Genomic DNA, 20316 nt, shown 5'->3' on the forward strand with positions numbered 1-20316 from the left:
CTCTTGTTTTGCAATTTCCCTTTTATAAGCCGTTTTCTCTCTTTTTTTTATTCCAACTTCTCCATGTAGATATTATTATAGCAACTGATATGAACAGTGGTCGGCAAGGCAGTTAACAGCTATGTTCGGCGCCGAAGCCAAGTCTTGCATCCTGTTGTGGTGAGCCGTCCCATCGCATGTGTCAGATCCCTCTCTAAACATGCATGTAGGAGAGTGATCATCGGATACAGGCTTGAAAGTTCTTCTCTTATTTGGGTTTCATTTCTCTTTAGAACCGGGTCAGTCGGAAGTCCGTATGGATAGGCTAGGCACGGATCAAATATCCGAATTTTTGAAGATATTTGTGATTTGCTTTGTATGTCACGAATATCTAATTTTTCGATTTGATTTGCTTCGGAAAAATACGGATAATCGGAAAAACGGATATCCGAAAAATAAATAGATATTTGCGGATATTTACGAATACTTACGGATATCTCATATGTTTTGGTTAATACAAATAATTTTAAAAATTTGATACAAATTTGTTTTGTAAAATATTTTTTTGCATGATATATATGATAAAAATTAAAAGAAGTAGTGAATATACATATTTTGTAAATTTTTTGAACTTAGTTAACAATTATAATAACACAAAACTTAAGAAAAAAATTATAATTGTCATAAATATGCTCTCTTCCTTTTATGTAATATTTTTATATAAGTAATAATGTGAATAGAATTTATCAAATCATATGTTAGAATAATAATTATATAATTTTATACATTAAAAAGTTTAAATATAATCAAGATATACATGTATTTATATATTGCCGGATCAGATCTGATATCCGCTTCCCAAAATTTTAATATTTGTGATTTTCTTCGATTTTAACGGATATTTATTTTTAGTATTTGCTTTGCTTCAAAGTTTACGAATATCCAGAATTTTTGGATCGAATCGAAACGAATAGCGAATCGAATCAAATTTAACGGATAAAATGTCCAACCCTACGTATGGATATAATGGATATACGGACCCCCACCTCCAATATTACATTTTACCATCTTATTAGGGTTTAGTTTCTGACAGATTTATGGAAATGGTCATCTTATGAAGTTAATTTGAAACTGATTTTTAGCTCTCTTTTGTATTATGTCTCTCACTTTACTCCAATGAAGTTATACTTCTCTATTGGTTTCTATCTCTTTCTTTTGGACTTTTGTCTTCAAAGAAGTTTAGGATGAGTATCCTACCATATATTTTCACTAGGAATCTTCTGAAGGAATGTTAATTAGTTATGACATAGGTGCATATATAATTCGTTTCAAATTTATGATAATTTAAAATTTTGATCATAAGGAATGTTTAGACTTTGTTGCCTTTTTTTAATTTGAACGTCCGTTTGCATGCTGTATTGTTGGATTATATATTTAAGTCGATGTCAAAAAAAAAGTAGGTATAAAGTCATAGTATTACGATAAAGTTATATTTTCCTCTGGCGACAAAAAGAAGGTTATATTTTGAAATGGATTTTTTTGAAGGGTCCAATAATCAAATCATCGTAGTAACTGAGATCTCAATCTATTTCTACGAGTTTTGAATCAAAGAGAATTCAGGTTTTCAATTAAACTAAATGCAATCAATAAGATGAGATGATTCAATCAAACTAACAAGTTTCAAGAACAACTAACAAGTAACTTTCAATCAAATAGATAAAAGAGGAATCATGGGCATAGAATTTTGATTTTAGATGAGTAAGATTTAATCAAAAATGGCAAGGTTTCAATCAACACATTCCCCTAAATAGATATCAATTCTCAGCAAATTCTCTTCCAAGATAAAAGCTCATTTACTCTCGTGATCAAACATCAAATTCCTTTGGTTTGTGTCAATTAAGCAATCATTAAGAATGGATCATTCAACTTTCCTAACTCCCCTAACATTAAATCCCTTTGGCAGAGTAAGATAAGAGCATGTTGAGTTGACTCAGACATTTCATCGAACACCTTCCGGGCAATGAAATGTCTAGAGTTCTAAATTAGAATGGCCAACTCTAGCTTAACATTAAGATCACTCAATCAAGCAAGAAAACATATTAATCCACTCTAAACATTCTTGATCATCACTTAATCATCCTAATCATCCTAACCCATGAATCCAAAGATGACTACTCACTCATTATCATGATAAACACTAGATCATTGGTTGATCTAAGTCTAAACATGATTAATGATCAAAGCAATCAAGTAAACACAAAAGAAATTGATCAAGATTAGATCTTTCACCTAAGGTGGCTTTTTGATTTGATAGAAAACAAGATAAGTCCTAATTTTAGGTTTAGAGAGTATTTATAGGACTCCTAAAAACCTAGTGGGCCTCAAAAACAAGTCGGAGAAGGTCCAACAAAACATGAAAAATCGACCAAATATAAATCTTGTGCGCGGGTTCGTGACCTCGCTCCAGTGGGTCGCTCCAGCTTCACAACGGGTTCGCCACCTCTCTCCGAGATGTCGCTTTGGCTTCCTTCGCACTTCATGGATTTGACGCGCGATGTACCCACCTCGCTCCGTCTTGGTCGCTCCGGTTCTCGAAAGTTGTCAACGGGATGTTGGGCCCAGAGCGGGTACGCTACCTCGCTGCGAGAGGTCGCTCTGGTACAGAGCGGGTGTCATACCTCGCTCCAGTGGGTCGCTCTACACTCCAATCGTCTAGAGCGGGTGCATTAGGTCGCTTCAGAACCTCGCTCCAAATCCCATTTCGCTAAGATGATTATTTTCTACTCCTTAAAAGCCCAAATGTCTCCAAATACCTCCAAAAACTCTAAATGATGCTCCAACACCTAATAAGGACTTATGTATGCAATATGGAACATAAAGATGCCTAAATATTAATCTAAATGATTCAACATGTGCAAGAATGAATGACTAAAACAATGCAAATATGCAAGATATCAACTCCTCCAAACTTGTCCTTTACTTGTCCACAAGTGAACTTTCAAGAGCTCATAGGAGAAGAAGTTTGAAGGTGGGAGCTCATAGCCACAAGAAACACTTCCTAGCACTAAATTTAACATCCTAAAGAAATATAGCAAATAGCATGAGCAAACTCTCTTATTATACTCTAGCTTCTCTAGGCCTATCAATACTCTTATGCCTCTACACAAGTTGCAATACTCATCAACCAACAAGTTCCTTCAACAAGCCCTCATATTAATTCACACACACAAGGTGAATTCTCACAAATGGGCACATGATCTCAATCATTTCGCTAGGTGAGCAAATGGTCTAATGTGAATGAAGAGGGGGTTTGAATACAACAATTTAAGGTGGCAATCACTCAAAGACAAGAAGCTTGATCATTATGCAAAATTTATCTAAGACTAGGAGCAATTCATACATACATAGATCCATTCTCATCATTCTACCCTTTTCCTAAGTGATTTCAAGTTCTACCCTTTACATCTTCATTCCAATAACCTAAAATAACATCCTCTCACATCACTCACCCAATGAATAATTCTTTTTTCCTTTGACTCAACCAACTAGGGACTTCCTTTTTTTTTTTTTTACACATTTTATAGCACTTAGCTATAACTCTTTCTCTTACCTTCCCCCATTACCTTATTGATTTTTTTTTTATGGGGGATCTACTTGACACATCTAGAGCATTCTTTTCTTACTTTCTTTGGTCCCTAGGGTTTTTGTTTTCTTTTTACACTCTTTTGTTCATCAATCTCATCTTTCTCACTTCCCAAACCCAAGATATCAGCCTTTAGAATACACAACCCATTCTCTATCCTAGAAGCTAAGTCAAATGAGGTCCCTATGTTAGCAAACGATGAGAACAAACCTATGTCGTTCCCAATACTCTCAAGATTTTGCACATGACAAGCTATCAAGAAGATGTCTCACTCAAGCAAATCAATGTTTAGTCTCAAAGAATGGCTAGGGTTCAAGGGTATGAAGTGCCATTTGGGTTAACAAAGAGCTGTAGAATGGAATAAGATAACCCAAATGTGTATGAGATCTATGATCAAGTATGAAAGTGTCCATATGCAAGAGAGATTAAGTTCATTCAAGCCAAGTTCAGTTTGGAGCTGGTTTTAAGAACAATGCCAATATCAAGCAAGCAAACAAATTTCAAGAAGAGTTTTCAAGGCTCGAAACATGCAAGGTTTTCAAGAGATGCTTAAGCTACTTGATATGTTTAGCTAGGGTGTCAATTTCAGTGCAAGACAAGTGTTCTTTACAAGGGATTTTCATCTGCTACTCCATATGCAAGTGAATGCAACCTATATGCTCTAGACTCAATACTAAGAATGCAAGAGATGCAACTACATGCTTCTTTTTGTGTTTTTCAAAATTTTCAATTTTTTTGGTTTTTCTATGCAAATATTTATGTACAATGCAAGACTCATTGTAATGTCATCAAAGCAAACATGATCAAATACTTGGTACCTCCCCCAAACTTAGTTCACACAGTTTCTGTGTTAGTAAGTTGAAAGAGATACCCAAAAGAAAGAATATATGCAAAGAAAAACTGGTATATACAATGGAAAGATTGGAGTGGTACCTCAAGTGGAGAATGGAGAAGGAGGATCCTTCCCCCCTTCAAAAGTGATGGTGAGGACCTGAGAGAGGAGCTCCTGAAGCTTGAGTGGATCATCTTGGAGCTGAGGAGTTATGATGGCTCTTGCACCTGAGAATGACTTAGACCTTCCCTTGCACTTGATCTTGTACTCAATCACTCCATCTTTGAACTTTATTGGGTGAAGAGTGAGAATGTGTGAAGATTTTTCAACAGAAGTAGGGTGAGGTTCTTTCATCATCTTCTTCTTGTCATAAGTAGCCTCTATGGCTCTACTCACCCCCTCATTTGTAGCACTTTCCAAGTGCTCATCACACATCTCTTTAGAGGACTCTCCATCAAAACCTTCTTTCTCACTAAAATCACTTCATCCTTGATCTTCTCAATGGAAGGTTCTCCATAAGTAATGGTTTCACAATACTCAACATTCATCATTAGAGACTTGATTGGGTAGGAGACAACTTTGTTCACATTGAGGAGTGTCACCTTCTTGTTGGTAAAGTCAATGCAAGCTCCTACTGTTGTGAGAAATGGTGTGCCAAGGATCAATGGGACTCTCTTCTCAGTTGCCATCTTCAAAACAGTGAGGTCAATAGGAATGGTGCAAGCTCCAATCTTCAAAGGAAAATCCTTGATGAGACCAATTAGAGTTGTAGAAGAGGAGTCCCCAAACATCAGTAAGGATGTGTTTGACTCCATGTTTTCAATCCCAAGACTCTTCACCATCTCCATTAAGATCACATTCACACTTGCACCAGAATCAACAAGAGCATCATCAAGTGTGAACTTACCAAAGGAGCAAGACAAGGTGAATTTTCCTTTGGTTTCTAGTTTTGGAATAGACTTTGGTTTGACTGGTGGATCAAGCTGCAAAGTAGAGATGTCAAGAATCTCTGCTACTTCTTCTTTGTGAGCTAGAATGTCATGAGCATCATTTGGACATGAGCATCACACATATGTGAGATCTCTGGAAGCCTGACTCCTACAACACTCATGTCCTTTCTGAACTTGGATATCACCTTCATTTGAGCTTTGGTGAGGACCCTTTGTGGAAATGGGAGCTTATCATAAGGTGACTGCTCAACCTCAGTGGTTCCTTCCAACTTAACTTCCTTTAGCTTTTGCACAGCCTCTCTTTCAACTTGTTTCTCAGCCTTGTGCTCATCTCTCTTCAGAATCTCTGCTGCAACCTTCAGTTTAGCTTGTGCCTTAACCCTCTCCATAGCTTTGTGTTCATTTTTATCCACAATTTGTGTTGCAGCTTGGGAAACAAATTATGTTCTATACGAGAGGCTTTCAATCTGATCCACCTCTTTCTCATGATCACGCAAGTCAATCTCAAAAGAAGTAGTAGAGAGGATAACATGGCAATACTCTTTGGGATTCTTCTCTGATTTTCCTGGTAGAGATCCCATTGGGCGCTTGAAGGTTGAAGGCATAGAGGCAAACTGATTCTCCAAAGACTTGAAGTGAGAGGAGAATTGTAGGAACTTGTTGTTGAGGTCATTGTAGTTCCCATCAATCTTGGTGTGGAGAATCTTCAATTCATCTCCAATGTTCTTTGCAGTGTTATTCTGAGACTCCAAGATTTGCTTCAACATAGTATTGGTGCTACTTTCTTGAGGGGCAGAAGTGGAAGATCCAGCTAGGCCTTGTGTAGACTGGTAACCACCTTGTTGGTTGTTGTAGAAGGGCTTTTGGTGGTAGTTGTTGTGGTACTAAAAGTTAGGCTCCTTCTTGTACCATGTCCCATTAGCATTCACAAAGCACAACTCTTCTTGACCTTCTAGACCATCAGCTTCATTAACCACAATAATCTCTTCTTGTTTCTGCTCACCAACAAAGTTCACCTTCTCTTGTTTAGCTCTATCCAAGAGAAGCATATCCAGCTTGTCTTGTAGAGCCTTTAACTCTCTCTTGGTGTTTGTATCATCACCTCCACTGCCTCTGTTGCTTCTATCATGCTCATCACTGTAGACTAAATCACTCTTAGCCATATTCTCTACAAGCTCCAAAGCATCTGCTTCACTTCTCCCCAAGAAGAAACCATTGCTAGCAGTCTCAAGCTGGCTTCTAAACTTGGGAAAAGCACCTCAGTAGAAAGTACTAAGCAAACTCTCCATATTGAAGCCATGATGAGGACATTGAGAGATGTAGTTGTTGAACTTTTCCCATGCTTCCCCAAAGCCTTCAAGATTCCTTTGATGAAATCTAGAGATTTCATTCCTTAGCTTAGCAGTTTTTGAAGTAGAGAAGAACTTGGTGAGGAAAGCTTTCTTGCACTCATCCCATGTAGTGATTGAATCTCTTGAAAGGTTTTTCTCCCATGTGTGAGCTTTGTCGCCCAAAGAGAATGGAAACAACCTTAGCTTGAATGCATCTTCAGAGACACACCATTGATCTTTGTAGTTCCACACAGCTTATCAAAGTTATCCAAGTGGTCTAGTGGATCCTCCAAGGCAAGACCATGATACTTGTTGCTCTGGATCATGTTTATCAAGCTTGACTTGATCTCAAAGTTGTTGTTTTCCACAGCTGGTGCTCTGATGCCAGCTCTATGCCCATGGATATTTGGTTCATCATGGGTGCCAATAGCTCTAGCTTGGCGATGTTGGTGTTATGGCCTAAGGTTGTCAGCTCCTTGGCCAATGCCCACTCCATCTTGAGGCTGATTCTGATGTTGATCCATCACAAACCCCAATCTGTCTAGGTGAGCATGTTGCTCTTCTTCTCTTCTTCTCCTTGCAATCTCCCTTTCAAGTGCTCTAATGTCTTCAACTCTTGGAACTAGGTCTGTTGGGCCTCTGCTCCGCAAGTTCATGCACCTGAGATACAAAAGGCTAGAAAAGAGAATCAGTAACTATATATAAGAAAATAAGATTTAGTCTCAAGCAAGAACCAAATCTCAATGTCAAAATCAACTTAGAATTGGCAACGGCGCTAAACTTGAAATGGACTTTTCAAGGGTCCAATAATCAAATCATCATAGTAATTGAGATGTCAATCCATTTCTAAGAGTTTTGAATCAAAGAGAATTCAGGTTTTCAATTAAGCTAAATGCAATCAATAAGATGAGATGATTCAATCAAAGTAACAAGTTTCAAGAACAACTAACAAGCAACTTTCAATCAAATAGATAAAGGAGGAATCATGGGCATAGGATTTTGATTTTAGATGACTAAGATTTAATCAAAAATGGCAAAGTTTCAATCAACACATTCCCCTAAGTCTAGATATCAATTCTAAGCAAGTTCTCTTCCAAGATAAAAACTCATTTACTCTCATGATCAAACATCAAATTCCTTTGGTTTGTGTCAATTAAGCAATCATTAAGAATGTATCATTCAACTTTCCTAACTCCCCTAACATCAAATCCCTTTGGTAGGGTAAGCTAAGAGCATGTTGAGTTGGCTCAGACATTTCATCGAACACCTTCCGGGCAATGAAATGTCTAGAGTTCTAAACTAGAATGGCCAACTCTAGCTTAGCATTAAGATCACTCAATCAAGCAAGGAAACATATTAATCTACTCTAAACATTCTAGATCATCACTTAATCATCCTAATCATCCTAACCCATGAATCCAAAGATGACTACTCACTCATTATCATGATAAACACTAGATCATTTGTTGATCTAAGTCTAAACATGATTAATGATCAAAGCAATCAAGTAAACACAAGAGAAATTGATCAAGATTAGATATTTCACCTAAGGTGGCTTTTTGATTAGATAGAAAACAAGATAAGTCCTAATTTTAGGTTTAGAGAGTATTTATAGGACTCCTAAAAACCTAGTGGACCTCAAAAACAAGTCTGAGAAGGTCCAGCAAAACATGAAAAATCGACCAAATATAAATCTTGCGCGCGGGTTCGTGACCTCGCTCCAGCTTCACAGCGGGTTCGCCACCTCGCTCCGAGACGTCGCTTTGGCTTCCTTCGCACTTCATGGAATTGACGCGCGATGTACCCACCTCGCTCCGTGTTGGTCGCTCCGGTTCTCGAAAGTTGTCGACGGGATGTTGGGTCCAGAGCGGGTACGCTACCTCGCTGCGAGAGGTCGCTTTGGTACAAAGCGGGTGTCATACCTCGCTCCAGTGGGTCGCTCTACACTCCAATCGTCTAGGGCTGGTGCATTAGGTCACTTCAGAACCTCGCTCCAAATCCCATTTTGCTAAGATGATCATTTCCTTAAGAACCCAAATGTCTCTAAATACCTCCAAAAACTCCAAAGGATGCTCCAACACCTAATAAAGACTTATGTATGCAATATAGAACCTAAAGATGCCTAAATATTAATCTAAATGATTCAACATATGCAAGAATAAATGACTAAAACAATGCAAATATACAAGATATCATATTTTCGTCTTAAATGTACAGCACAACTATATACCATACCATATAACATTTTCTAGTCAAGGAAAACAAATCAAAAACTAGATATACATGAATTCTTCTAGCCAAACCCCTGGAAGAGGCACAACAATCTTCGGGACAGAAGACGATTCCTCTTGCTGCATCATTCAAATTGAAAACCCTATATATTCTCCTAAACGTCTTAAGAAATCAGCCGGTGGTCAGTCTTGTTGCATTTTCAGAATCCCTCACACTCTCTTCCAAGTCAATGAAACAGCCTACAAACCGAAGATTGTCTCAATCGGTCCTTACCACCATTGTGATGGTGAAGTTGATAAAGATCATCTTCAGATGATCCAGGAGCACAAACAAAGATATCTTGCTTTCTTTTTGTCCAAGACAAATCAAAAGGATGTGCATATGACGCATTTACGCGAAGCAGTATCGGTGATGGAAAAGAGGATCAGAGGTTCATACTCCGAGGATCTAAAGTTTGATCGAGAAAAGCTGATTGATATGATGGTTCTTGACGGTTGCTTCATCCTCACGTTGCTCATTGTAGTTTCAAAGAAGAGTACTTGGCGAATAAATTACGCTGATGACCCTATTTTCACGTTGAGGTGGATTCTACCAACTCTTAGAAGTGATCTACTCCTTGAAAATCAGGTTCCATTTTTTGTTCTTCAAGATCTCCTTAAGACGTCAAGGTTATTTCCTTCATCTAACCTAAACGAGATGATCTTTGCATTCTTTAGCTACTCAATAAGAAGACCAAAAGAATTTTGGGAAGAAAGAAAGAATCTTGATGCAAGTCATCTTCTAGATCTCATCCGCAAAACTTTTATACCTAATCAAATGCAGCAAACAGAAGAAAAAATATACAACAATATATTTTGTTGTTCAAGTGAAAACACATGTTTCAGTAGATTGAGTCATACCAAAAAGAATGTTCAAGCGGAGACACCAAGTTTGATTGGCTCAGCTAAAAAACTTCAGCTCCGAGGAATACAATTTAACCAAAAAGGAAAATTTGAGACACCTCTTGACATAACTTTAAAGAGCGGTGTGCTTGAAATACCAAAACTAACATTTGATGACTTTTTCAGCTCTCTTTTGATCAACTGTGTGGCTTTTGAGCAGTTTAGTATGAGATGCTCCACAGAAATGACAAGCTATGTTACTTTCATGGGCTGCCTCATAAACACTGAAGAGGATGCAACGTTCTTAAGCGAGAAAGGGATCATAGATAACTACTTTGGGACTGGAGAACAAGTATCTTTGTTCTTCAAGAACACTGGCAAAAACGTTGCGTTTTCCATATCAAAGAGTTTTTTGTCAAATGTGTTCGAGGGGGTGAACGAGCACACTTCACAAGGATGCCACGTACAATGGGCAGGATTCAAGTACACATACTTTAAAAGTCCGTGGGCATGTTGTGCTGCTTTGATACTTCTTGTGCTTACCATGTTCCAAGCTTTCTTCACGGCCTATCCTTATTTTCGTCCTCCCAAGTAAAAAGAGGAGTTAAGGGGTTATGGGGCTAGCTCTGGCTTCATAAATGTACTATTGGTTTGGCTCTCGGCGCGCTCTCGCTAGTGTCGCAGCTTTGGCTTCTTGTCCAATTGCACGAAGCTTTCATACCTTTACATTTTTCTTGTCGCTGTTTTCTATTACCAACTATGTAATATAATGCAAACTTGATTTCACTTCTTAACTTAACTTACCAACTCCTCTGTGGGATCGCAATATCATACCCAAAAACTTAACATATTTTTGTTCGCAACGCCATTCCTCATATGTTTTTTGTTAAATGTATAAATTGGGGTTGAATCCTATCAACAGCCCGTTTGTCTAGAAATTCTTTAGTGTAACTTCACCATATTCGGTAAGAACCCACTTATTATAAGTTTATAAACTATACTCCTGTTTCATAAGTGGTAGTTAAGATTTTTGTTCTGTTTCAGTTTAATTGATTTTTTTTTTGAAATTTCTATGTAAATAGTTAATATAATTTGATGTTTATAACTCTTTATATTTTGCTGTATGATTTTTTATTAATTGAATTAGCTGTAATTAGTGTTGTGTTTATAATTGAATGTATTCATGATGGCCTTTCCTGATATTTTTTGCAGATTGTGATTGAGCCACCTGCTGCTCAGACTCAAGTTTCGCAGAAAGAAACACTGGAAATGAATGAGACACCTTCTTCTCCAATATCTCCAAAGAGTATTGAGGCTCAAGTTTTTACTCCAATTCAGAAACAGCAGGTAAATGCTCAAAAAATCTTGGAGATTTCAAGTAATGTTTGGAAGCTTTTGTACGTGTTTTTGATCCCCTTCCTGACTTTTTTTGTTTTTTTTTGCAGACGGTAACAGAGGGAACGTATGAGGCTACACAGCCATTGACTGAGATCATTTCAGCAAACAATAAAAAGGTAAGCATAGAAATGTCTTTCATAAGTACAACTTGAATTTTAAATTGTAGAAACTTCTTCATAACTACCTCTTTTATTTTATTGTTATTACAGGAGGATACACATGCTGTGCATCACACACCTTCCTCTCCATTGTCTTCACTAATTGCACTAGTTATTGAAGAAAATAAGAATGCTTTGGTAAGAAGAAATATTTAAAATGTTTATGTAATATTTTTATATTCAACTAACTCTTACCATTTACTTTTGTCTTATAGAGTGAGATAGAAACTGCGACCCAATATTTTTCTCTAAGTGAGGGAGAGGAGACACAATCAAGCAGAAAGAATCAAGCAGAAGAAAATCTCAAGGATACTACAAAACATACAACTGAGCTAGTTTCCACAGATGTTTCGAAGACACAGCCTCTTACACAGCCTCTTACACAGCCTCTTACTCAGCAAACACAGCACCTTCAGACAAGTGAGGGAGAGCAATCCGATGAGACACCATCAGAGCAGAATCAAGCAGAAGAAAATCTCAAGGATACTACAGAACCTACTACTGAGCTAGTTTCCACAGAGCCTACTACTGAACCTACTACTAAGCATGTTTCGAAGATACCGCCTATTACTCAGAAAACAGAGCATCTTCAGACAAGTGCTATAGATTTTTCAGAAACAAACGAGGTATGCATCGAGTATATTTGATCTTTAATTATTATTCTAACAATTTGAAACCGCTGATGTTACTGAATCTTCATTTTTCATAGGTTGAAGTAAGCATGCTTCTAGCTCACTTTCAAATAGGCGCAGAGGTTGAGATTTTGTCTACTGATGACGAAATATGGTATCCAGGAAAGGTTGTTGATCTTAAACTGTGTGAAGGACTAGAGGAGCTGACAGTTGAGTACACGACACTCTTCGCAGACCAACATAGACTTCAGAAACTTCAGGATACTATCACGGCTGACAAAATACGTCCTGCAACACCAACTAGTGACCAAAAATCCTTTGAGATGATGGATAAGGTAGAAGTCTTTTACAACAATGGCTGGAGCAGCGGACAAATTAGCATGGTACTTGGTGATAACACATACTCGGTGTGTCTCTATACTTCTATGGAAACTATTCTATTCAAACATTCAGATTTGCGAATTCATAGAGAATGGAAAGATGGAGTCTGGAAGATGGCAGATAAGGTAAATCATAACTTGAATTATACTTCACGTGAATTGTTTGATATACATACATTTTAGTTTCAGGAATGGTTTCCAGAAATTCCGATTGCAACAAATTTGATAATATTTTGCTTGGTGTCTATTGTTTGATTAAAGGTGAAGCCTGATAAGAAAAGGAAAGCTGCTGCCTCATCACAAAATTCAGGAATGGATAATGTTTTCCTAAGAAGGAGCGAGAGGGTGCCTAAACGATCTAGAGACACAAAAACTCCATTCAAGTCTGACAGAAATCCGGCTTTAACTGTAATACCTGAGATTATACCTGCAGTTGATCCGTTTTCAACTCCTGCGGAACATAAGCTTTCAAGGCTTCAAAATTGGATGACATTAAAGTCCGGCATGCATGAAACGTAAGCATGTTTCTGTCCTTGTCTATATATTCTTATATTTATGTATAAAAGGTTTAGTAATTCCTTTGAATCTTTAATCGACTGCAGGTCCCTATCAATCAATGATAATAAGATAAGGAAATCTTTCTTTCAAAGCATGGAAAATGCAAAAAAGGACCTTAAGAAAGAGGTAATTTCTTTACATATGTTCTTGCCTTGAGATTTTTTTAAAAAAAAAATTCAGGAAGGATTTGTTTAGTTTCAGGAATTAGATAGTAACAAAATAGATAATGTTTGCATTTTTTTTTGCAGCACATTGATGGAGCCTTTGCAATGCTAAATTGCAGAAGAAATGAGAATGTTGCTTGGTTCCACAACTACAAGATTCCAAAGGTGTGCTTCCTACCTATGGAGTTCTTGCATTGCTTGCTCTCTCATGATTTGGCTTACAAGAAAGAAAAGGTCAAAGGTAAAAAGATTTTCAACGATTTATTTAAAGATATTGTAAGAGGGAAGGTATATCCAGAGAAGACATGGGGAGAAGATGTTGATGTTGTGTATGGGATTACTCTTGGAAAAAAAAACAATGTCTGGATTGGGATGGAAATTCATTTGAAGAAGAAAAGAATCACAGTATATGATTGTTTTCAAAAGGAAAGCAACATCATTGATATTCCTCAAGTGAAAAAGTTGGCAGGTATATATAAAAAATTTGTATTTGATGTATTCAACTGTTTCTTGGTTTGAAATATTCAACTGATTCTATCTTGATATTGATTTTTAAATATGACAGTGTTGATTTCTGATCTGCTGGTGGAATCTTCTGGTGATGAGGTAGATAAAGTGAAGATGATTCCATTTGAGGTTGAGCAGGCACAAGGTTTACCCAAGACAAAACATCCTTTCAACTGTGGGATATTTCTTGTCAAGATTCTAGAGTGCCAGTCATTGAAGATAGGAGACATGACAAAGATTAATGATGACAATGCATTGGAGCTAAGGAGAACCTTGTCTTGTGAGATCTTCAACCAATTTGTGGATGAGAGCTTTGGGAAATGAGAATGATGCATCAAAACATTTTTTGTTTTAGTTAAGACTCGGTTTTAGTTATGACTGTTTATTTTGTTATGTTGTTGGCGTCTGGTTACATAAGAAAGATTGGAAGGATATCAAGTATTTTTTTTGGGTATCATATATCTTGGAAGGTTAAATAATGTTTCTGGATGGGTTTCCAGAAAAAATTGTAAGCTTAAAATTGTGATGTTTACAGACAAAAAAAAAAAAAAAAATTTAGATCCAAAAAGGGTCGAACCCAGAGGGAGAGAGTTTGCGTATTTGGATAGTGTGGGATTTTAGCCACTAGGAAAAGAAGAATCATCTGCTAATGGATTACATTTAATTGTATTTAACTCCAAACTATAACAAAAAAAAAAATTAAAATTGATTTTGAATCCACCACTTATCGAACCCGGGGATAGAGAGACTTTTGTGTTATGAAATGCCTCGGTTTAACCGCTGGTCTGAAGTGAATCATCTGTTAAAGAATATTACATAAGCATACTTAAACCAATTAATATAGGATAGGTTTCCAAAACCAATACATTTCGATTGGAAAAAGACAAAACTCTTGCCGTCTCAACACTCTCGCCGTTTCAAACTTCTCGAATCTCACTCGTCTCCGCCTCTCGAATCTCTCTCTCATCTCCATATCTCTCGATCTCCGACGAAAACCCATCTCCAGAACTCTCTCTCTCTCGATCTTTTACGCGAGCTCTCTCTATTCTCCGAGAAAAACCATTTCTAGAGCTCTATCTCTTTAAGGTATGTTGCAGATTCAACCTTATGTGTGTTTTCTTTCTGAGAGATTGGTCTCCTGGTTTTTGCTTGTGTATAGACTTGCTCGTTTTAACCTAATGTGATTAGTAGAATTCTAGTTCATGTGAAAGCATGTGTATAGACTTCAGGAAGGATTTGTATTGTTTCAGGAAACCCTTCCTGCAGATTCAACCTTATGTGTGTTTTCTCCATATATCTCGATCTCCGACGAAAACCCATCTCCAGAACTCTCTCTCTCTCGATCTTTTACGCGAGCTCTCTCTATTCTCCGAGAAAAACCATTTCTAGAGCTCTATCTCTTTAAGGTATGTTGCAGATTCAACCTTATGTGTGTTTTCTTTCTGAGAGATTGGTCTCCTGGTTTTTGTTTGTGTATAGACTTGCTCGTTTTAACCTAATATGATTGGTAGAATTCTAGTTCATGTGAAAGCATGTGTATAGACTTCAGGAAGGATTTGTATTGTTTCAGGAAACCCTTCTTGCAGATTCAACCTTATGTGTGTTTTCTTTCTGAGAGGTTGGTCTCCTGGTTTTTGCTTGTGTATAGACTTGCTCGTTTTAACCTAATATGATTGGTAGAATTCTAGTTCATGTGAAAGCATGTGTATAGACTTCAGGAAGGATTTGTATTGTTTCAGGAAACCCTTCCTGTAGATTCAACCTTATGTGTGTTTTCTTTCTGAGAGATTGGTCTCCTGGTTTTTGCTTGTGTATTGACTTGCTCGTTTTAACCTAATATGATTGGTAGAATTCTAGTTCATGTGAAAGCATGTGTACAGACTTCAGGAAGGATTTGTATTGTTTCAGGAAACCCTTCCTGAAACAAGATGGGAGATCCATTACCATTAAGACTAGCACTGCCTGAGCTGAGATATCCGATTGGATCAGAGCCAGAGAAGACAATATCGATAAACCAACACTCGATAGTTGCTTATATCAAAACTGTTAAGGAAATTCTAGGAAATGATGAGTTCAACAGAATAAGAGGGACGTTTTTGGGACCGGTGATCAAGCTTGGAGAGAGGTCTTTGAAATTATCAGCTAAGATAGTGCACGCAGTTCTCACCAAAAGCATCAAGACAGTGAAGAGACACGAATCCTGGTTCCATTTTGGTGCTCAGCCAATGAGGTTCTCTATAAGAGAATTCCACATGGTGACTGGTTTGAAATGTAGTGGTGAAGCAAGAGAACCACGAGAGGAAACCGAGAGATTTAAGTGGGACTTCCTAAAAGGGCGTACTCATACAGTAAAGGACGTGGAGAAGCAGCTCAGAAACACAAGAGAAGATGCTTCTGATGAGAGATTCTGCCTTGCAATGCTCCTCCTGATTGAGAGCATACTACTACAGAAGAGCCTTCTCGACGGTGGCACAACTTTTACTTTGGATTATGTGAAAATAGCGCAGGATATGGATGTCTTGATGACATACCCATGGGGGAGAACAACTTATAATTTGCTGTTAAAATCACTTCAGAGAGCTGTCGACAAAAGCCTCGACAAAAACAATTATGATTTGCAAGGATTCCCTATGGCATTTCTTATATGGATACTTGAGTCAGTACCTTTGCTACAGTATGCATTCAGTCAAGTGGTTCCTATTCTGAGCGTTCAACCGTCTACCCCAATATTTTTGTGTGAGAAGTACCTTCAAATAGCTTCTCCACAGCTGATAGATGTTCTCCTAATTGAAATCAAAGATCATGTAAGTTTTTACATTATTTTTTTCTTGTTTCTGTTTTGCCTTATGATTCTCCATTTAAAAGCTAATTATTTTTATGGTTTCAGCTTAAGGTCATATGCATCCTACCTCCTATTCCTAATGATCCAGAAGCTGATGTTTGCATGGAAGACGAAGCTAATAAAGATCTGGATGACATGGCCGATTTATCCAAGAGAGGTTATAAGTTTAAAATTAGAGATTGGCGAAACATGTCAGTAGACCTATACGGTGCTAATGAACAAATAAGAAGAGCATCTTTACTGTTTGGGAATGGAGGGATGAGTCAAGCTTCTTCTTCGTATCAGGAGGAGTCTTTGGAATCAAAGATCAACAGAATCAGCGAGATGGTGGGAGATAATTTAAGGATCATGAACGATCGTTTGTGTTTGATTGAAAAAGACAGGAAACAGATTAAAGAACGTGTGACAAAACTAGAGAAACTACAAAGAGTTACTTCATATGAAACTCCAAACAATGAGGTAACTTTTTTTCGGAAATTAAAATTAATGTTTATCTAGTTCTTGATTCAGTTTTTTTTTTGAGTTGTCAAGTAATTTTGGAAGATGTTATACATATTTAGGATTGCCTTCCTAATTTTTGTTCTACTTGCACAGACTGACACAACTCCATTTCATGAGACGGCTTCCAGACAAGGTGAAGCCAATACAGATCAAGCAGATGAACAACTTAACAATGAGGCAAGTATAATTTTGAAAACTGTTGGTATTTATAAAATTATGAATTTGGTTGTACTTCAATTAATTTTTGGAAGTTCTTGTACGTGTTCATAATCCCATTCCTGACTTCAGGATACACGAGAGCCTATGAATGAGATCACGAAAGAGACACCTGGTTCTCCAATAGCTCAACAGAATATTGAGACTCCAGTCCTTACTCCAATTCAGACGCAACAGGTACATTCTTTTAAAAATGGACTTTTCAAGTAATTTTTGGAAGCCCTTGTACGTGTTCATGAAACCATTCCTGAATTCAGGAGACTCACGAGCTTATGAATGAGAACATTTCACCAAACATTCAGGAGACTCACGAGCAAAATAAGGTATTACTTTTATTTTAAAACCTTTAATAAATATAAAGCAACTATCAAAATGACTGGATATCCTTGAATCTAAACCATCACAGGATGTAGAAAGCAGAGTTCAAAATACCTTTGAGATCGGAGCAAATGTGGAGATTTCATCACAAGATGACAATACTTGTCATAAATGGTATCCAGGAAATGTGTTGGCAACATATTTGGTTGATGGGGTTGAGATGGTGAAAGTTGAGTACTCCGCACCGTCTCTGGACGAAAAGAAGAGGAAAAGGAGTGTTGAGACACGTGTATCAATTGACAGAATACGTCCTCAACCACCACCTGAGAGACCTGGAGCGAAGAAAAGTTATGAGCTAATGGATGACGTAGAGGTGTTCGACAATGGTGCCTGGTGCGCTGGAAAAGTTAAAGTCATTTTGTTTGATGGCACGTGTTTTGTCTCTTTGAACAATTCTACTGAACAAATTCACTTCAACCATTCTGAGATGCGAAAACCAAGAAAATGGGTAGATGGTGTTTGGAAGATGACAGAAAAGGTAAAACAAATGCCTTGGATAACTTGAATTGAAAAATAATGTCATTTGTTTAATATCTCGGTATTGTTTTTCAGATAGAAGAAGAGCAGACGCAGAGTGTGAATCCAAGTGAAGGAGATGGTGATAAAAAGGTATGAAATATTTATACATCATACTAGGAATTAAGATATAAATGTATCTGAATTTTTGTCATTCAAAAAGGGGAAGGCGAAGGTTGTCGCTTGTAAGAAGAAGAAGAAAGCAAATGCTCAGCCAGTAGATTTGCTTCCTTTTCTACAGCGAGAAGAGAAGAGGCCAATACGACCTAGAAACCCTCCTATGCCTGTAACACCTGAGGTAATCCTTCCAATTGATCCATTTGTGACACCTGAATTTCCTCGGTTTTCAAGGCTTGCACACTGGATGGATCTACGGGGCATATATCGTGTGTAAGCAACTTTTTGTCCTTGCATAAATATTCCTAATTTATTTTGTAAAAGTTTCGATTGATACTAGTTAATTTTATCAACTACAGACCGTTTTATATCAATGGAAGAGAAATTGAAAAAGAGTTCTTTCAAAAAATGGACGATGCAGAAAAGAATCTCAACAAAGAGGTAATCAACACTCTGTTCTGTCTTCTATTTATTTAATGTTAATAATTAATGTGGTTCTGGATGATGCAATGTGATTAGGAAAAGGATATGATTGAGTTTTGTATTTACAAACTCTGTTTCGATTCTTATTGAGTGGTAATAATGCTTTGTGGATATTTGATTGTGTCATATGTTTAGGAAGAGGTTGAGTTGAGCTATGTTAGATGTCCATGTTATAGCAGTTCTATATGAAGTTTCTAACTATATTGTTACATTGGCAGCACATAAATGTTGCATTTGAAATGCTAAATTGTAAGAGGGTTGAGCAAGGTGCTTGGTTCCGCAACAACAATCTTCCAGCAGCATGCTTTGTACCAGTCAGATTCTTAGAAGTGGTTGGGTACGCTTATGAATCTGTCAGGAAGCCACATAAGAAAAAACAAACGTTATTGGAGGGCTGTGTAGGCGAACTTGTGAAAGGTTTAATACATCCAAAGAAGGTATGGCTGGAAGATGTTGATGTTATATATGGTGTCATTGAAGATAAGTTGAGCTATCACTATATTGGGGTGGAGATACAATTGATTGATAACACAATCACACTCTTCCATTGTGGTCTTCCAAAAGCAAATATCAAACGTGCTCTTAATCAAATCCAAGAACTGGCAGGTAAAAACTCTTTGTGATTTATTAATTTTATCATTCAGTGTAGAAAAATCAGTTTTATTTATATTGTTACATTGATTATGGATAGGATTGTGAAAGTATGCGTATCCTGAAAAAAGAATTTTAGCTAATTTAGAAAATAAAAGTTTGTCTCTTGCTGCTTGTGCTTGTGATGCATTTTTACATATTCATTTTGTTGTCTGTTGGTGATTAATTTATTGTATAATTTTGGGTATTTATGACAGTGTTGATTAGTGCCATAAAGATGGAACTTCTTGGTGAAGAGGTTAATTTCGAAGATATCAGTCCATTTCAAGTTAAGTTTGCAGAAGGGCTTCCAAAGACAAAATTTCCATACAACTGTGGTATTTTTGTTGTGAAGATGCTGGAATGCAGGTCACTGGGATTGAAGAGCATGGCTAATATAAATGATGAAACTGCGATGGACTTACGAAGCAAGCTATGTTGTGAGATCTTCGACCAGTTTATGGATAAAGATTTCCAGGAAGGTCAAAGGAAGTGAAAATGTCATATTTGTTCTGTTTTTTACTCTGTTTTTCTACTTTGACGTTAATTATCCCTAACGTTTAAGTTTAAGTTTGTAATGAATTATCCCTAACGTTTTTTTCATTTAGATTGTTATTGAAAATTTTTTAGGATGTCTTGATGAATTGTCAAATGCTTATGGTACTTTTAGGATGGGTTTCCAGAAAAAAAGTGAGAAAGCAAATGCACCATAGCCTAGCAAATTCCTTTAAAGTTTACAAAAAAAATGAAAAAGAATGTGATCCGATGTCAATTGAACTCGTTAACTTTTGAATATTTAATTAAAAACAGAAAAAAAATGTGAGTATACACAACAGGGATCGAACACGGCTTATTGTGTGATAAGGGTACACTAAGAGTAGAAGGGCTTGCCACTAGGCTATGGTGGATATTCGATAACAGTGTAAATGTGAATTTATTTAATCACCGACGATAGATTTATATAATCTGGATATCATTTTAGGTATTC

The 20316-nt window shown here is 37.0% G+C and overlaps 5 protein-coding genes and 1 non-coding gene across 7 annotated transcripts; 5 read left to right on the forward strand and 1 right to left on the reverse strand.

Moving 5' to 3' along the window:
• Positions 1 to 4846: 4846 nt before the first annotated feature.
• LOC106427818 lies at positions 4847 to 5302 on the reverse strand. Its single transcript, XM_013868542.1, has one exon. It carries the CDS (start codon positions 5300 to 5302, stop codon positions 4847 to 4849), a length of 456 nt encoding a protein of 151 aa, XP_013723996.1.
• Positions 5303 to 6697: 1395 nt separating this feature from the next.
• Positions 6698 to 6804, forward strand: LOC125593590. Its single transcript, XR_007329492.1, has one exon. It is a non-coding gene; the product is annotated as a small nucleolar RNA R71 (small nucleolar RNA).
• A 1768-nt stretch (positions 6805 to 8572) lies between these two features.
• Positions 8573 to 10443, forward strand: LOC106427817 (UPF0481 protein At3g47200-like). Of its 2 annotated transcripts, XM_048767349.1 has the most exons (2): positions 8573 to 9344; positions 9504 to 10443. In XM_048767349.1, the coding sequence occupies exons 1-2, from the start codon at positions 9019 to 9021 to the stop codon at positions 10441 to 10443; spliced, it is 1266 nt and encodes a 421-aa protein (XP_048623306.1). In that variant the 5' UTR covers positions 8573 to 9018. The 2 variants fall into 2 exon arrangements, with proteins under 2 accessions (XP_048623306.1, XP_013723995.1); XM_013868541.2 differs by having other exon boundaries at positions 8573 to 10443.
• Positions 10444 to 11636: 1193 nt separating this feature from the next.
• Positions 11637 to 14102, forward strand: LOC106427834. Its single transcript, XM_048767350.1, has 5 exons — positions 11637 to 12542; positions 12678 to 12931; positions 13019 to 13100; positions 13223 to 13607; positions 13704 to 14102. Exons 1-5 carry the CDS (start codon positions 12126 to 12128, stop codon positions 13967 to 13969), a joined length of 1404 nt encoding a protein of 467 aa, XP_048623307.1. The 5' UTR covers positions 11637 to 12125; the 3' UTR covers positions 13970 to 14102.
• Positions 14103 to 15573: 1471 nt separating this feature from the next.
• LOC125592726 lies at positions 15574 to 18368 on the forward strand. The gene is made up of 9 exons (XM_048768107.1): positions 15574 to 16449; positions 16533 to 16946; positions 17082 to 17165; positions 17277 to 17381; positions 17462 to 17527; positions 17611 to 18060; positions 18135 to 18191; positions 18262 to 18283; positions 18340 to 18368. The coding sequence occupies exons 1-9, from the start codon at positions 15574 to 15576 to the stop codon at positions 18366 to 18368; spliced, it is 2103 nt and encodes a 700-aa protein (XP_048624064.1).
• Positions 17402 to 19960, forward strand: LOC125592355. The gene is made up of 3 exons (XM_048767351.1): positions 17402 to 18488; positions 18575 to 18656; positions 18917 to 19960. The coding sequence occupies exons 1-3, from the start codon at positions 18379 to 18381 to the stop codon at positions 19319 to 19321; spliced, it is 597 nt and encodes a 198-aa protein (XP_048623308.1). The 5' UTR covers positions 17402 to 18378; the 3' UTR covers positions 19322 to 19960.
• The last annotated feature ends 356 nt before the right edge of the window (positions 19961 to 20316 follow it).

Source organism: Brassica napus, chromosome C9, assembly GCF_020379485.1.
Source record: "Brassica napus cultivar Da-Ae chromosome C9, Da-Ae, whole genome shotgun sequence".
Lineage (NCBI taxonomy): Eukaryota > Viridiplantae > Streptophyta > Magnoliopsida > Brassicales > Brassicaceae > Brassica > Brassica napus.

Coding starts and splice junctions, on each gene's coding strand:
- LOC106427818 (XM_013868542.1), bottom strand. CDS start 5,302: ATGGAGATGGTGAAGAGTCTTGGGATTGAAAACATGGAGTCAAACACA.
- LOC106427817 (XM_013868541.2), top strand. CDS start 9,019: ATGAATTCTTCTAGCCAAACCCCTGGAAGAGGCACAACAATCTTCGGG.
- LOC106427834 (XM_048767350.1), top strand. CDS start 12,126: ATGCTTCTAGCTCACTTTCAAATAGGCGCAGAGGTTGAGATTTTGTCT. Junction 12,543..12,677: donor TCTGGAAGATGGCAGATAAG/GTAAATCATAAC, acceptor GTTTGATTAAAG/GTGAAGCCTGATAAGAAAAG. Junction 12,932..13,018: donor AAGTCCGGCATGCATGAAAC/GTAAGCATGTTT, acceptor AATCGACTGCAG/GTCCCTATCAATCAATGATA.
- LOC125592726 (XM_048768107.1), top strand. CDS start 15,574: ATGGGAGATCCATTACCATTAAGACTAGCACTGCCTGAGCTGAGATAT. Junction 16,947..17,081: donor ATGAAACTCCAAACAATGAG/GTAACTTTTTTT, acceptor CTACTTGCACAG/ACTGACACAACTCCATTTCA. Junction 18,284..18,339: donor GAAGGCGAAGGTTGTCGCTT/GTAAGAAGAAGA, acceptor CCTTTTCTACAG/CGAGAAGAGAAGAGGCCAAT.
- LOC125592355 (XM_048767351.1), top strand. CDS start 18,379: ATGCCTGTAACACCTGAGGTAATCCTTCCAATTGATCCATTTGTGACA. Junction 18,489..18,574: donor CTACGGGGCATATATCGTGT/GTAAGCAACTTT, acceptor TATCAACTACAG/ACCGTTTTATATCAATGGAA. Junction 18,657..18,916: donor AAAAGAATCTCAACAAAGAG/GTAATCAACACT, acceptor TTACATTGGCAG/CACATAAATGTTGCATTTGA.